This window comes from Tenrec ecaudatus, chromosome 3, assembly GCF_050624435.1.
Source record: "Tenrec ecaudatus isolate mTenEca1 chromosome 3, mTenEca1.hap1, whole genome shotgun sequence".
Taxonomy (NCBI): Eukaryota; Metazoa; Chordata; class Mammalia; order Afrosoricida; family Tenrecidae; genus Tenrec; species Tenrec ecaudatus.
This window is the reverse complement of record NC_134532.1, coordinates 182158535-182176224: the sequence shown is the minus strand read 5'-3', so window position 1 is coordinate 182176224 and position 17690 is coordinate 182158535. Positions and strand designations below refer to the sequence as shown.

Below are 17690 nucleotides of genomic sequence, written 5' to 3'. Positions count from 1 at the left end.
AAAATGTCAGCCTTTAGTATATTTGGAGTTCGTTTCACTATATCAGACTGTTAGTCAAGCTTTCTATTTAGAGGTTCTGAAAAGATTAGGTAACTGTGAAACAAAAAGGACCTGATTTGTAGCAGATGGGGGACTGGTTTTGCCACAACACAGCACCTTCTCACACACCTATCTCAGTGTGCCAGTTTCTGGCAAAAAACAGCATGCCTTTTTCTCCACCCACCTTACTCATGTGACCTTGCTCCCTGTGACTTCTTTGTTTTTGTGAAGGAAGAGGGGCATGAAAGGACAGCGAATTTGATGACATACAAGGTGACGAAAAAAATGAGGGAGGTGCTGTCAGCTGTCCAAAGAGATGAGTTTTTAAAATGTTTCCAAGAATGGAATTGCAGATTTGATAAATGTATTAAGTGAAATGGGGAGTCCTTTGAAAGTGATAAGGTAATTACAAGCATCTACATGCGACCTCCTCCCTGGGGGACGGACAACACTAAAGTGGGTGAAGGGAGACGTCGGACAGGGCAAGATACAACAAAACAATAATTTATAAGTCATCAAGGGTTCATGAGGGAGGTGGGAGAGGGGAGGGAGGGGGAAAATGAGGAGCTGATGCCAGGGGCTTAGGTGGAGAGCAAATGTTTTGAGAATGATGAGGGCAATGAATGTACAAATGTGCCTTACACAATTCATGTATGTGTGGATTGTGATAAGAGTTGTATGAGCCCCTAATAAAATGATTAAAAAAGAAAGTGATAAGGTAGTTTTGTTTAAAAAAATTAAATACATAGCTTTGACAAAAATTCCGTTTTGGGGGTTACTCCCTTCATGTGTGTGCATATATATAAACAAAATCAAAACTCTCTGACTCATAGTGACTCTATAGGATAGAGTAGAACTACTCTTTTGAGTTTCCTCAGCTTTACTTCTTTATGGGAATAGAAAGGCAACTGGAATGGTGGGTGGGTTTGGGTTTGAACTGCTGACTCTGTGGCTAGCAGCGCATAGCCCACTAAACAACCAGGGCTTGTTTATTATATCTGTCCCACATTTTAAAAGAGAGGTTAACAGTAACAACAACAACAAGATGGTAATGAAAGTAGGCATTTTTTTCTATCTTTTTAAAATCATAATGGATTACCCCAAATAAGATAAAGTCATAGTCAAAGACAAAAAGCTTAAGCAAACACAAGTAATGTTTGCCTTGTTCGCTAATAGTTTAAGCCCACTAAATTCAGACCTAAAATGCTTGATCAGAACTTATGACTAAAAGGTTCAGAAAATGTTATCCTGGAATCTCTCAATGAATTTCAAACAAATGAAAAATCAACATGGTAAAATATTAGACCACAATTCATTTCAGTTCTGCTTTCTTAACCAGTCAAAGTGTCAACTGTAGGTCTCCTCAATGAATCTACTGTGAACACAAACGCATTTAAAGAAGACACATCACTGGGTAATTTGTGCAGAAATTGTTGAATGGAAACCTAAAATGGCTATAGAAATATTCAATGAGAACACACAATAAAAGCAGACCACAAAACTGTTAAATGGCAGAATGCCTAGGCTTTTTCCCCAATGGCATTTAATCTAAAGACTTGAACAACTGATTCCACATTTATCATAATATATAGACAAAAGACAAAATAAAAGCAAAACAATTTTGCCATACCATTGTAGACATACAGAGAATCAAAGCTAATGTAAATTTTAAACCAGAATAAGAGCCAGAGTCTAAAATCTATAGGAAATTGCAACACTTAACTAAGACGAATAATTCAATTAAAAACAGGCAGAGCACATTAGGATAGTTTACCAAATAAGACATCCACACAGCCAACAAACACTGAAGAAATGCTTGCAATCACTAGCCACCTGAAAGACGAGAACCAAATCCTTACACAAACACTGACAACAAAATTAACAAGAACAAAAGTCCAGAAAATAACAAATGCTGGAGAGAGTGTAAAGAGACTGCAACTTTCAAATACAGCTGGTAGAACTTCAAAAATATATAACCACCGTGGGAAACAGTACAGTGCCACCTCCAAAACCTGGAAAAAGGAATTCCCTAAGACCTGCAATCTCTTTCCTGGGTATATACCCTAAAGAAATAAGACCCATAGCCTGAACATTAGTGTACATATGCACGCTTTCGTTCATCTCAGCATGGTTCACAACAGCAACAAGATGGAAGCCAACTTAAGTGCTTGTCAGTGGAAGAATGGATGAACTTTGGTGCATACACACAATGGAACATTATATACATTGCTAATGAGTAATGACGAAAATGGCATGGATGGACCTGGAGAACATTATGCTGAGAGAAATTTGCCAACCACAAAAGGATAAATATTGTATGAGACCACTGTTATAAAGGAAAACACAAGACAATGTCTTTCTTAACAATAGAAGCTAACTCTGATCTTTGGGGGAGAGGGCAACAAAGGAGAGAAGATGGATCACCAGGCTAGAGCAGAGGCTTTCAAGCTGTGGGTGGCGACTCTTTGGGGGATCAAACGACCCTTTCATGGGGTCGGCTAAGACCATTGGAAAACACAAATATTTCACAATATGTAATTACATATTGTTTTGTGATTAATCACTATGCTTTATGTTTAATTATATATGTTCAATTTGCAACAATGACAATACATCCTGCATATCAGATATTTATATTACGATTCATACCAGTAGAGATATTAGTTATGTAGTAACAAAAATAATTTGATGGTCGGGGGTCACCACAACATGAGGAACTGTATTAAAGGGTCTCAGCATTAGGAAGGTTGAGAACCACTGGACTAGAGGGTAGGTAAGTATGGCCTTGAGGAAGAAGAGGGAGGTGTGGTGGTGGTAAAGCTACTGGGGTTTAGGATCAGTAGCGTAAGTTGATAAATACAGAAATGTAAACTCCCACCTAAATTCACTATAAAAAGTTGAGAAAAAATCCACTAAGTGAATTTTAAAGGGTGGAAGGGAGGCAGATACAGTATTGGAGTAACTTGTTTTGTTATACACATTTTTACCATAATAAAGCAGAACAACTTTAAAAAAGTGAACTTTGAGAACACTTGTACAGCTCATCTATAAACAATAAAACAATCCCGCCCCCGCAACTAATTGATAATACATCTGCAGGGAAATTGGTGATATAACACAAGAATAAAAATGAACGGGGTTGGTAGAAAATGGCCGCCATCACAGACTAGAGTTTTGAGAAGACGCCCTTTTTGTACACAAATTCAAAACAAACCCACTGCCATCAAGTAAATTCAGACTTACAGCAACTGTATAGGACTGAAGCAGAACTTCCTCGGTGGGTTTCCGAGGCTATAAATCTTTACAAAGAGTACAGAGCTTCAACATTCCCCTGCAGAGTAGCTGGTGGTTTCAAGTGCTGACCGTGCAGTCAGCAGCCCAACATGGAACCCTTGCAAGCCCTCTCCTGAGTAACTTTATCTCCTAAGATTAGGGGCTTCCAGGACCACTTCTACTGCTGTGTGAGGAGTGGTGAATGCAGGAGAACAGAGATTCAGCTCGATGCACAAAAAACCAACTTAGATGCACTGTTCTTAAGCCACTGAATTGTAGGTATGTTAATTGTATGCCAACAAAACTGTTGGCTCTAACAAAACAAAAAAGAATGCAAAAAATAATAACAAAACAAAACTGTTGGCTCTGTATTTCATAAATACTTTGGGATAGGAAAATAGTGGAGATAAGAATTTTCTAAAAATTACGTTCACATGCTCTACTAACCCTTATCAGTTGCTCCTTTAGACTTCTACTTCCAGTGAGAAGGAAAATAAGAACAGAACATATCTTTCTAATTGAAGCAATTAAAAACAAAAATGGGGAAGAAAATAGTTTTCAGACATTGGATATCATGAAGATGGAGCTGAGAGGGAAAACAAATAAGGAAAGTGGCAAAGTACCCACAGGGAAAAACTAGTTTTAAGTGGGCAACCATCAAAGGAGCTGAATGACAATAAGTTTAAGTGTTTGACTCAATTTTGTTGACTGTAATATTAAAAGAAAAGGGCACAATACTGTAATTTTAAAAGAAGCCGTCACAATGCTGTCAGTGTTCCACACTTCGTTATTATATGGCTTTGCTTCTTCTCTCATCAATATACAGCATCTTTAATCAGCCCTCAAACCCGAGCTTGCCTGTATACCTTGTTCTGGCCAATGAAACAAGCATTCAAGAAGCGAGAAGCACAATAGCACTTCAACCCTTTCTTGCTATTTTAAAACCCAGTCACCAGATGAAAAAGTCTGAACTATGAACTAGCCTGAAAAATGAAGAAGATAGAGACCCAGTTATCCCACCACACCAGGTAATACACTTGTTAAGTGAGATAGAGGACAGGAAAATTACATCAAGGAATATTTTCCCCATCACAATATTGTACCTGTTTGTTCTTCTAGGGGAGCAAGGGTTGTCCTATGAGAATTTCATTGGGGAACTTTGCCCCATCCACCCTATTGCCCGAACCCTACCCGCTCAGATTTCTTGAAGTTCTCCAAACTCAAAGAACATTGAAAGGAAACAAAAAGACCCCTGAGGGTGTTAAACTACTTGACTTAGTGTAATAGAAGAGCACAAAATACTTCAAGAAAGGGTTAGAGGTGGGAGCACTACCTACAGAAGTGTATATGGAGGATATGCTGAGAAAGAATAGCCTCCCATTTTTATATTTTTGTTTAATAAAGATTTGATTTTGTGGCAATATTGTTTTATAATATTATACTAAAGAAAGCAAAACAAAAACCCCAAACAGTTCCAACTCAAAACAACCCTATAGGTCAACACAGAACTGCTCCACATGGGCTGAGACCACAAATCTTCATGGGAGTGAATGGCCTATTATGAAGTTTGAAATTAGTAAGAATTAATGAAATGTAGCAGAGGCATGGGGTGAGACATGCTTTTGGAACAATGGCTCTGAAAGACATGCTCCACTTGGGTTGCCATAAACCGTCAACTTGTGAAAAACACAATGGCAAAACAATAAAACTCATTACAAAAACAAACAAACAAAAAAGAGGTATACCTGTACTTCTAAAACATCTTACTGTGACATGACACTATAATACACACAAGAAAAGGTGATGCTTAAACAGCAGAGTTAAAAAAAATAACTTACTTGATCACTGAGAAGAGAGTTCTAAAAAGCTGAATAAAAATTTCATTGCAATCTTCCAATTCAAAGCAGATGTTATATGATTTAACCCAAGCTAAATTCTTTAAATAAATAAAAATATTACATAATTATACATATTCAAAATAGTTATGATAAAACAAATTCATTAATGAAATCTATTTTAGAATTTGAAAATTATATTAAAGACTGTAAAGGCTGAACATACAAAATCAGTTACATTCCATGACATTTAAAAAGGCATTTGCCTGTTGGCATTTTAAATGGGAAAATACTAAGTTGCTAAAGGCTAATATATACATATAATAAGAAAAATAGTAAAAATGAATATAACTGAATACCATTAAATAGAAAAGAAATTCTCAAAAACTCTAAATGTTTAAAAGTAAAAAGATAAAACAAAAACTATAGATTTAAAACCTGACTGTGGTAGTTAGATGACTTTATGTCAACTAGATATCCCTGACTGGGGGTGGAGACAGACTTGTTAATCTGCTGCTTCCTTGGGGTGTGGCCTTCTCATAAGGAGGCCCCTCTCTTTCTGCCTTTTATTTGCTGGATACCCTGAGAGCTGCTGGAATCCTGCTACATTTCCACTGGCCTTGGATCCACTGGACTTTGCGCCCACTAATCTGTGGTTTTCTTGCATTTTGCATATGGCCTGTGTTGTGTCTGAAGAGGGGCCAGACTAGTATCAGACTTACGAACTTGACTTACGAACTTGAGTTGGACTGGGCTGGGGTGATTTCTTGATATCAAATTGCTCCTTGATATAAAGCTCTTTCTTATACATATTTGAATGCCACTGGATTTGTTTTTCTAGTCAACCCATCCTACCACATTAACTTTTTCCCATGAAGTAAGTTTTTGTCTCTTCAAGATATAAGGAGCAATAAAAAAACCTGTATGTCTCTTATGAAATGTGAAACAGTACCTGTGTCGTGTAAAACAAGAAGATTCACTTTTTAGTACAATGCTACTATAAATAATTTCTAATTAGATGCAGTTGTCAGTATTTAAAGAATAAAAAATTTATTTTTACCTCTAGTAAATAAAAGTATCTATTAAATTGTGGGCTCTTTGTATCTTCCAAACCTTTTAATTGTCTGGTAATAAACAAAAATATGTCCTGTTAAAAAATGATAAAATATATTATTTGAGAAACAAATATTTATTATTAATTCATAGAACTATAATACTATATATATATACAATCTATTACAAACACAATAAAAGAACATTCTATTTTAGTCAACTGTCTAGAAAAAGCAATGTAAATCTTTATGCTTTCTTATTCTGAGAGGAATCCTGGAGCCTCTAATTTAATATTCCCTTTCATTGCCCTTTGCTATCTTTACGTTGCATCCTGGCAAACAATTATCTTCATTTTCAGAGCTGGTTTGAGTCTTTCCATTACAAATTCTTACGGGTAAAACATAATCTTCCTTACCTAGTTTAGAATTTGGCTTGTGACTATAACGCTGTGTGGAACACAGTAGGTATAAAGGTTGTACTTTAGACAATGTTTCATTTCCTAATAAAGTTTTAAAAACCTTAACTTCACATAGCATTAATATGGGACAAAGTGGTCTCTACACTAATTAAAAAGAAAACAATCCAAAGGCTTAAAATTTGCCAAGGATAGAATAATTCAGAACATAAAATCAGTTCAAGAGGAGTTAAAAACATTGTGAACCAAAGCAGAACCACCAAGATCGGCATGTGGTTTTCTATTTTAATGAACTTAGATGAGAAAAGAGTCCATTGAGAGTGTCAAGTTTGGTTTACTACTTTTTTAAAACAGGGTTATATCTTCAGTTTAACCATTTGTGCCTTCTAAAGTTTTCCTGAAGGTTAAATGAGTAAACAGTGGCTAGTTTTAATCTGCAGCTTTCAATGCCTTATAAAAAAGATAACAGGCATCTTGTGGATGCTTAATGGATATTAGTTTAATGATTATTAGCCTGTTTTGCTACTTAAAAGCATAATATAAGCAAAATATTCTTAATATAGTAAGATGGATAATATGAAAACCTACATTTTTATTACACAAAGTAAAATAGTTGTATAAAGATTATATTTACCTTAAGTTTATCATGGGAAGTATATGGAGCTTCAGGGGCATAAATTCGAAAGATGTCAGCCAAACAACATGCTACTAGGAGACGCACATCTTTATTGGGATTCCTGAGGAAGAATTCAGATGCAAGATGCAAGGCTAGTGGGAGATACTGCTGCTTTTCATCTTCTGAATCCTGATCCATATCCATAAAAGTTTTCACAACCATCTGTAACCATTTATAAAAAAATAAAACTCCATATATTTAGAAATCATTGAAGAAATATGCTTTGAAAAATATCATCAGCACAACATACGCTAGAAATCAATTACTATGATAGGATACACAATCCAACTTTGTTACATTTTCAATTAAGAGGCAAAATGGCTATTACCAATGAATAGTGTTTCTATAAATAACCACTTATTCAGACACATTAGAACTAGATTTATTAAGAACTTAAGGCTCACATGTTTTTTTATATCTAGTCCAAGGGAAAAAGGGCCTAGGCAGATATATCTCCAAATTCTTTGCAGTATCATAAATTATATTTCTGACACCTTATTATCAAAGTTTCCTTGATGGAGGCACCTCAAAACTGCTATTTTATTTCATTTTTTATGTAGTAGTAGTTCTGATAAAAAGAATGTAAACAATGTCACCAGACAGTTGTGTAGAAACCTAAACTGCTTTATAAACTTGTGATTTTATTTTTTTCCCTAAAGCCTGACTATATCAAAGAAGAAATCCTAATAAAATTTAGAAAATATTTTGAACTGATAATTTAAACAAATACTCAAACTTTGTGGGATGCATTTAAAGCTGTGTTTGACGAAATTTAGTGGCCTTTACATGTATACCAGCAAAGATGGGATGAAGTGTCAGTGATTTGTGTTCCATCTGAAGTTAAAAAAAGAGCTTATTTTGAAAAAAGAAAGGACACTGGCAAAGGCTGATTACTGAAAGGCTCAGTGGAAGTGAAAGGCCGCAGGCAGGAATCAATCAGGAAAAGGATTTGTATATATTTTCACCCCCAATTAGTTGACTCTTGACCAACACATTTGAATTGTGTGGGCCAGCTTATAAATGTGGGCAGTTAAGCTTCCCAGTAACTACTACCATTCAATCACACTTTGTTGAGAACTGTCCCCAGGGGATGATTAGTGCCACCTGTTTTTAAGCAGATACTTCCCACACCAGAGCTCACTGCAGTAGCAGCAGGAAGACATATCTGCTTATTAATTGGGCCTGCCCTGTCCAAACTTGTGCTGTTCATGGGTCTATTATAAATTATATGCAGATTTTTCAACAGTGGAGGAGGTGAGCACTCCCAATCTCACTGTTGTTCAAGTGTCAACTGCATATTAAAAAAGACACAAAACATTAATAAGATTTAAAATGAAAATTAGAATTATCTAGAATGAAAAATGAAACAGATAATTACATATCTTATTAGTACTTTAGAAAGAGAAAAACCTGTTATATGGAAAATAAACAGAATAAATAAAACTCTCTTGATTTGCAGATGATGCAATGCTATATAGAGAAACCCCCAAAGATTAAAACAAATAATTGCTAAATTGAAAACCTGGCAAAGTAGCAGGCTGATAGACCAACTTACCAGGTTAAAAGACCAAAATAGAAAAATCAGTTAGACTCTTCTATATTAAAGAAGATGAAACAGAAAAGGAAATTAAAAAGAATAACATTGACAATAATAACTACCTGAAATGTTAGGAATAAACTTTACTAAGAAATAAAAGGACTTATACAAAGAAAATTATAAAACATTTCTACAAAAACCATGAGACTTGCTCTATGCTTTTGGTTAAAAATATGAAACAACTCATTGCTATTGCGTTGGTGCCAACCCTCTAAGATAGGAAAGAACTGTTCCTGAGTTTCTAAGACTCTGTTTATCGGAAGTTGAGAGCCTAGTCTTTCTCCTGAGAAGCAGCTGGTAGTTTCGAACTGCTGACCTTTTTGGTTAGCAGACCACCTCTGAATTACGGTGCCACCAAGAATCCTATGCTTCCAGAGAGGATTAAGTAATACAGTGGAAATGACAATATTACCAAAAGCATGCTATAAATCCAATGCAATTCTGATCTAAATCCCAGCATGATTCTTCAAAGAAATGGAAACGCTAATCACCAATTTCATAGGTAAAGGAGATAAACAAAGACTATCAAAAAAAGACAAAAATAAAGCAAGAGTCTGGGAGGCTGGCCCCAGCACCAAAAATTAAGTGGATTCCTGCCCTTCCCCCGAAAAGAATTTGTTTCAAAGGACGACATTGATTCTGCAGCTCCGGGAGATGGACATATCTGATCAGAGCACATGGGAGCAGATGAAGGGGCAGGAGGAGACAGTGGAACACAGCCTGGCCCACCAGGCCGTGAGGATGGTGTTCCTGAGTAGAGCAGCCAGTCCACAGAGAGCACAACATGGCTGGCCCTACTATGAGACATGATGCCCCTCAGTGACTAAGGGTGATACAGGGGACAGCACCAGAGACACAGTGTGGGAATTGCACCTGACCTGATCCCACCAAACCGAGGCAAAGCACTGGGGGAGTGCAGTGGAACAGCAAGGGAATGGAGTGGCAAGGTCCCCAGGGAATGCTGAAAGTGGACTTTGGGGCCAGGGCTTGGTGCCCCAACAGACTGGACTGGAAAACGCTCCTAAGGGCCAGCAAACGATCCCTGAACTAACTACAAGCTTTTCTTTCGTGAAGTGTTTTGTTTTGTTCTTTGTCAGTTTTTGTTGTTTTGTTGTCTGGTTGTATACTGTTGCTTTGTTTTCCTCTGTCTTGTTTTTGTGCATGTTAGTGTCTCCACAGGTCTGTCTGAATAGGACAGGCTGGATGATCTGGAGGAAAAACAATTCCGGGGGGGGGGGGGGGTTCTTGGGCTGGGGGAGGGGCAAGGGGCATAAGGAAGTGGTGTTAACAAACACAGGGACAAGGGAACAACATGGGACCCAAAAGGGTAGTGGGGTGGGGGGAGTGGAAGGCCTAGGGGGGAGTGGAAGGCCTGGTGGGGAATGATCAAGGGTAAGGTTGCTTAGAGAAGAGGTATAGCTGTAGCCCAAGCGGGGACAGAGCATGGTAGTGGGGCAGGAGGAAAGTCAAGGGAGACTGAGGAAGGAGCTGGGAGTCAAGGGGCATTTATGGAGGTCTAGACAAAGACATGTACATGCAAACATATATATGAGGATGGGGAAATAGATCTATGTGTCTACATTTATAGGTTTAGTATTAAGGTGGCGGAAGGACCTTGGGCCTCTACTCAAGCACTCCCTCAATGCATGAATATTTTCTTTTATTAAATTGGCACTCTACGATGCTCACTCTCCCGACACAACTGCTGAAGCCAAAGCGGGTGAACAAGTAAATGTGGTGAAGAAAGCTGATGGTGCCCGGCTATCAAAAGAGATAGTGACTGGGGTCTTAAAGGCTTGAAGATAAACAAGCGGCCATCTAGCTCAGAAGCAACAAAGCCCACATGGAAGAACACACCAGCCTGGGTGATCGAGTGGTCCCGAAGGGATCAGTTACCAGGTACAAAGAATAAAAAATCATATCATTGGCTGCACACCTCCATCATACGATCACAGAAGACAAATGGGTGCATAAGCAAATGTGGCGAAGAAAGCGGATGGTGCCCGGCTATCAAAAGAGATAGTGTCCAGGGTCTTAAAGGCTTGAAGATAAACAAGCGGCCATCTAGCTCAGAAGCAAAAAAGCCCACATGGAAGAAGCACACCAGCCAGTGCAATCACGAGGTGCCAAAGGGACCAGGTATAAGGCATCATGCCCAAAAAAAAAAAAGGAAAAAGATATATATATATATACCATATTGAATGAAGGGGGAAGAGCAGAGTGGAGACCCAAGGCTCAAGTGTCGGCCAATGGAGATCCCCTCATAGAGGGGTTTAGGAGAAGAGATGGGTCAGTCAGGGTGCGAGGTAGTACCAATGAAGAACACAGCTTTCCCCCAGATCCTGGATGCTTCCTCCCCCCAACTACCAAGATCCGAATTCTACCTTGCAGGACTGGATAGGGCAGAGGTTGTACACTGGTGCATATGGGGGCTGGAGGCACAGGGAATCCAGGGTGGATGATACCTTCAGGACCAAGGGTGTGAAGGACGATGCTGGGAGAGTGGGTTGGAAAGGGGGAACTGATTACAAGGATCCACATGTGACCTCCTCCCTGGGGGAGGGACGGCGGAGAATGGGGGGAAGGGAGACTCCGGATAGGGCAAGATATGACAAAATAACAATGTGTAAATTACCAAGGGAACATGAGGGAGGGGGAAACAGGGAGGAAGGGGCAAAAAAAAAGAGGACCTGATGCAAATGGCTTAAGTGGAGAGCAAATGCTTTGAGAATGATTGGGGCAGGGAATGTGCGGATGTGCTTTATACAATTGATGCATGTATATGTATGGATGGTGCTAAGAGCTGTATGAGCCCCTAATAAAATGTAAAAATAGAAAAGGGAAAAAAAGTAAAAACCTTTGATTTTTACAGAGGGATTTGAACCACAAAAACAAAAAAATAAAAATAAAGCAAGAGACCTTTCACTCCTGATTTCAAAACCTATTGTATACAGCCATGGTAATCAAAATAGCTTGGTACAGATATGGTGAGACATGTATACCAATGGATTAGAACAGAGAAGCCAGAAATACAACCAAGTACCTACAGACACCTGGTCTTTGATAACAGACTAAAACACATTACAGGAAGAGATAGTCTTTTCAATAAATGATGCTGGAAATACTGAATCTCTACCTCCAAAACAATGAAAGTGGACCAAATACAAAAGTGAACTCAAGATCAATTAAGACCTAAATATAAACCCTGGAACCATTAAATATAAACCCTATGGCAATTAGTAATTAAAAAGGACAATCTGATGGGCATTAATACAAGGAATAAATACACTATCGAACATAATGAAAAATAAACATGCACACTATAGAAGATAAAATGAAGGACTAAGATCTTCTAAATATACAACATCTATGTATACCAAAGACCTCATCAAAAGAGTAAAAAGAGAACCTAAATATTGGGGGGGAAATTGGCCTTCATGTATCTAATAATGGGGTTAATTTTAAAAACCTATAGAAAATTATTAGTAAGCTTATTAGTAAGAAAGAGGCACACAACATGAACCGACAACTTACTAAAGATGACATCCAGGCGGCCAACTGTCTTATGAAGAAATGTTCCCATTAATTGGCATTACGAGAAATACAAATCACAACAATAACGAGATACCACCTCAGATCAATATTCCCAGGGGAAAAATAAAATAAATACTGGGGAGGATGTGGAGAAATTAGAATGCTCATACATTGCTGGTGGGATTCCTGAATTGTATAACCACTATGGAAAACAGTATGGTCTTTCTTAAACAAATGCAAATACAAAAACTTAATGATCCTATAATCTCTTTACTTTGTATACCTTCCCAAAGAAATAAAAAAGTAAAACATAAACAGACATACACATAAATGTTTATTGCAGCAATTTCTATTAAACCAAAAAGATGGAAACAATAAAAGACCCAACTTGCAAAGGAATAGATAAACTCTGGTACACACACACATAAATTATTATACATTGTTAAAAAACAGCGACAAATCTGTCAAACACCTTATAACATGGACAAAATTGTAGGACATTATGCTCAGCAAAGTCACACAATCTCATAAAGATATTTTATGAAACTATTACTAAAAAGGAAAGCATAAAAATGGTTTTCATCCCCAAGGAGACAATTTTAAAGACTATGAGGAGGCCACGGTCAGGGGGCCCAGGGCAGCAGATCATAGAGAAAGAACAGGAAGATAGAGAGGTAACGAGAATGGGAAAAGAGTTTAATTATAGGAAGTTTTTTTTAAAAAAGGATAACAAAGAATCACCTCTACAGGGAGTTTAATGGAATACTGCTACTGTTTTGATGAGATGGGCTATGCAACTACGTCTGCTTTCCTTTGTTTGTGTTATGTCCACAAACAAAAAGGGGAAATAAACAGATACACAGCACACAACCTTAAACACCCCCCCCCCCCAGATTCCTTTTATCAGACCTAAACATTGGTCTAATTGGGTCTAAGAGGAAAAGTAAAAATGAAATGGTTTAAATTCTTTGTGACACACAAGCTAGTTTCAAACAAACAAAAAAAGGAAATGAATCTGAAATTAAAAACCTTGCCATAAAGAAATCTCCAATGCTAAGTGGCTCATGATTAACTAAACATACATAAGTTATGTATGATATTAGTTCTGTTCAAAATACCAAGCATTTCCTTGTCATTCTGATGCTACTACTATAGTGGTTGGTCAGAGGGAGATTTTTTGAATAAGATAAGGGATATTTGTTTGTTTTTTTCTGGGGAGGTGATTTCCCTCCTACAGCTACCAATTTATAATAATAAAAAATGAACATTTATCTTTTTTTTAACCAACATAATTTTACTACCAAGTTCATATTGAATAAATGTTTCATTTTAAGATGCCCAAAATTTCCTCTTGTCATACTCATATAAAACATTAAACATTTGAAATTTTTCATTTGCACAGATTTCTAATAGTTGCTTTATTAAGCTATGCTAATAAATTTTTTATTAAAAGATCATTTATTGAGGGCTTTTACAACTATTATAACAATCTATACATCAACCACATCAAGCTTATTTGTACCTATGTTGCCATCATTTTCAAAACATTTTCTACATGAGCCTCTTGATCTAATATCCTCTTTTTTTTCTCCCGAAACTTCAAATCTTTTTAAAAAAAATAATTTTATTGAGGGCTCATACAACTATTATCACAATCCATACATATATCCATTGTGTCAAGCACACTTGTACATTTGTTGCCATCATCATTTCAAAACATTTTCTTTCTACTTGAGCCTTGGTTATCAGCTCATTTTCCCCCTCCCTCTCTCATGAACCCCTGATAATTTATAAATTATTATTTTTTCATGTCTTACACTGACTGATGACCCACTTTTCTATTGTCCGTCCTTCTGGGGGTGGTTACATGTAGATAATTATGATTGGCTCCTTGTCTCCCCCCACCCCACCCCCCAGCGAGTTTATGTGTCCTGGATTCCTTGTGTTTCCAGCTCCCATCTGTACCCATGTATATGCTCTGGTCTAGCCAGATTTGTAAGGTAGAACTGGGGTAATGATGGTGGTCGAGGAGGGGGTGGGGGGAGGCAGGAAGCATTAAAGAACTAGAAGAAAGTTGTATGTTTCAACAGTGCTATACTGCACCTTGACTGGCTCGTCCCTTCCTTGTGACACTTCTGTAAGGGGATGTCCAATTGTCTACAGGTGGGATTTGGTCCCCACTCTGCACATCCCTTCATTCACAATGATATGCTTTTTTTGTTCTACGATGCCGGATACCTGATACCATTGACACCTCATGGTTACACAGGCTGGTGTGCTTCTTCCATGTGGAATTTGTTGTTTCTCAGCTAGATGGCCTCTTGTTTATCCTCAAGCCCTTAAGACCCCAGACGCTATCTTTCCCTTGTGACTCCTTGATCAATTGCATATTGTCATTGTTATTTTGTATCTTGCACTGTCCGTGGTCTCCCTTTACCCACATTTCTGTTATTCATCCCTTGGGAGGCGGGGGTGAACTACATATCCAACCTTGTGATGGGTTCCCCATTTCTCCCCATTCTCCCTCCCAAACCACCCCTCTACCCCAAGGATATCACTATTCTCACTGTTATTCCTGCGGGGGTTATCTGTCCTGAATTCCATGTGTCCAAAGCTCTTATCTATACCCATGTTGTGTTCTCCAGTTTAGTCAGATTTGTAAGGTAGAACTGGGTAATGGTAAAGGGGGAGAGGAAGCATTCAGGAACTAGAGGAATGATGTGTTTCGTTGGTGCTATATGGCACCCTGTTTGAATTGTCCCTTCCTTGTGCTCCTTTTCTGACGGGATGTTCAATTTTCTATAGATGGGCTTTGTTGACACCTCATGATCACACAGGCTGGTGAGCTTTTTCCATGTGGGCTTAATGGCTTCCCTGCCGGATGGCTGCTTGTTTAACTTCAAACCTTTAAGACCCCAGATGCTCTATCTTTTTTAGCAGGGCACCATCTGCTTTCTTCACCACATTTGTTTACGAACCCATTCTGTCTTCAGCAATTGTAACGGGAAGGTAAGTGACGCATGGACAAGGGGTCTGGAGAATACCAAGATGACCGGGGAGAGGCGAGAACCCTTTACGTCAGTAACCTTGGCTACTCTTTTTGGCCTTGGTGCAATAGGAGCAGGAACCGGCATCTCATCCTTAACAGTACAGCACCGGGGATTTAATAGTTTGAGGGCAGCCATAGACGAAGATATAGCTAGAATAGAAGAATCTACCTCCCATTTAGCAAAGTTACTAACCTCCCTGTCCGACGTAGTGTTACAAAATCACAGGGGGCTAGACCTAGTGCTCCTCCAGCAGCCCTGGGAGAAGAATGCTGTTTTTATGTCGACCACACTGGAGTGGTAAGAGAGTCCATGGCTAAAGTCAGGGAAGGATTGGCCAGACGGAGACAAGAACGTGAACAAAAGGAGGGATGATTTGAATCATGGTTTAATAACTCGCCTTGGTTTACCACCCTGCTCTCTACATTGTTAGGACCCCTAATCATACTCTTGTTCATTCTCACTTTTGGACCATGCATTGTAAATAAGTTAATTGTTTTTGTGAAAGAACGCATCAATACTGTCCAGCTAATGGTACTACAACAACAGTATCACAGGCTGAATCCAGACCCCAGTCTTGTAATAGAAGAGGTACAGAACGCCACTTATGAGCAAGAGTACTTGTAAAGACATAGTGGGGGGGGGGGCGGCGGCGGAGCTCTGCATAGCATTAGGAAAAACGTGTTTTTATATAAACTACCCCTAGAGTAAACCTAATATAACCTGCTAATTTTTCGCTTCTGTGCACCTGCTTATTGCCTAATCAGGTTGGAGTATGGTTACTCTAAATAGTGACAACATAAAAAGGGGGGGGGGATGTGGGGTCCTGGTTTACAACTGCCGGTATCAGCACCATGACCGGCTGTATAAAACCAAAGTCTTGGGCAGGCTTAAGCTCTAATTTCAGATTCCTGGACTCTGAGGTAATTCTGTCAGAGAAGGCATAACCTCTCCCAGACTGACCAGTAGGGAGCAGCAACACCCCCCCAACCCCCCCACTAATTGACCAGTCAAGAGAATATACGCGAAACTGCTCACCAACCACCACTGGACAACGCTGATGCCAGAAGTTTTCTCCAATAAGTTTAAAGAACAGCAACACTGGGCTAAAGTCCAGGGAACAAAGAACTCGGGGCTGATTCCTTTTGGACACTGGGTCCCTGCTGTGCTGGGCAGTGGAGGGAGGGAAGCCCTAGCTCGAGCTAGCGAATAAACTCCTTTTGCCGCTTTTGCATCTCAACTGGTCATAATTCTTCCGTGCACCCAAGGTGAGCCCGCGTTCCCTTCCCCAATCCAACAGCTCCAAGGAGAAGCCCCATGGACCTACCCCAACACAACCCTGGGTGCTGAAGCAGCCGTGTGGAGACCTCTGTCAGCCCTGAGATGCTTACACACTCACTGATTCGGCTTTCCTTCTGTAGTCAGCATCATTGTACGTGTTTTGTGAGATGGAGGAGAATTCTGTGGATTAGTGTTGGACATATGGATTAATGTTGGACTTGTGGGCTTGGGCAGCACTGGGTTGGGATGTTTTCTTGATGTGCACTTAATCTTTATATTAAGCTCTTATACGTGAGTTTCTGTGAATTTGTTTCTCTAAAGTATTCATACTAACACAGGATCCAAAGTCCATCTACAAGCAACTGGACATCCATCCCCTTACAGGAGGGTGGCGGGGAGGAGACAGACAGGGTTCCGTGTAGCAACGATGAAACATACAACTTTCCTCTAGGTCTTACATGCTCCCCCGCCCACACACTATCATGATCCCAATACTACCTTACAAATCCAGCTAGACCAGAGAATGTACATTGGTACAGATAGGAACTGAAAGGTGGTGTAGAAAGGGGGAACTGATTATAAGGATCTACATATAACCTTCTCCATGGGGCACAGAAAAGTGGGCAAAGGGATATGTCGGACGGTGTAAGACATGAAAAAATAATAATAATTTATAAATTATCGAGAGTTCATGAGGGAGAGGTGGTTGGGGAGGGAGGAGAAAAAATAAGGAGCTGATAACAAGGGCTCAAGTAGAAAGCAAATATATATATTCATATCTTGCCCTATCCGGAGTCTCCCTTCCCCCTCTTCTCTGCCGTGCCTCCCCCAGGGAGGAGGTCACATGTGGATCCTTGTAATCAGTTCCCCCTTTCCAACCCACTCTCCCAGCATCGTCCTTCACACCCTTGGTCCTGAAGGTATCATCCACCCTGGATTC

General features: G+C 39.1%; 1 protein-coding gene across 5 annotated transcripts in view; it reads right to left on the bottom strand.

Moving 5' to 3' along the window:
* The window catches only part of PDS5A (PDS5 cohesin associated factor A), a 138918-nt gene that overhangs the window by 82553 nt on the left and 38675 nt on the right, over positions 1 to 17690 (bottom strand). For 4 of the 5 annotated variants that reach the window (XM_075544409.1, XM_075544411.1, XM_075544410.1 and 1 more), the window contains exons 3-5: positions 7250 to 7453; positions 6208 to 6294; positions 5151 to 5248 (exon numbers count right to left, since the gene is read on the bottom strand). The exons of the other annotated variant lie outside the window; for it this stretch is intronic. In XM_075544409.1, the coding sequence (XP_075400524.1) occupies positions 5151 to 5248; positions 6208 to 6294; positions 7250 to 7453 (389 nt within the window). The remainder of the gene's footprint in view (positions 1 to 5150; positions 5249 to 6207; positions 6295 to 7249; positions 7454 to 17690) is intronic. 5 annotated transcript variants of the gene reach the window in all.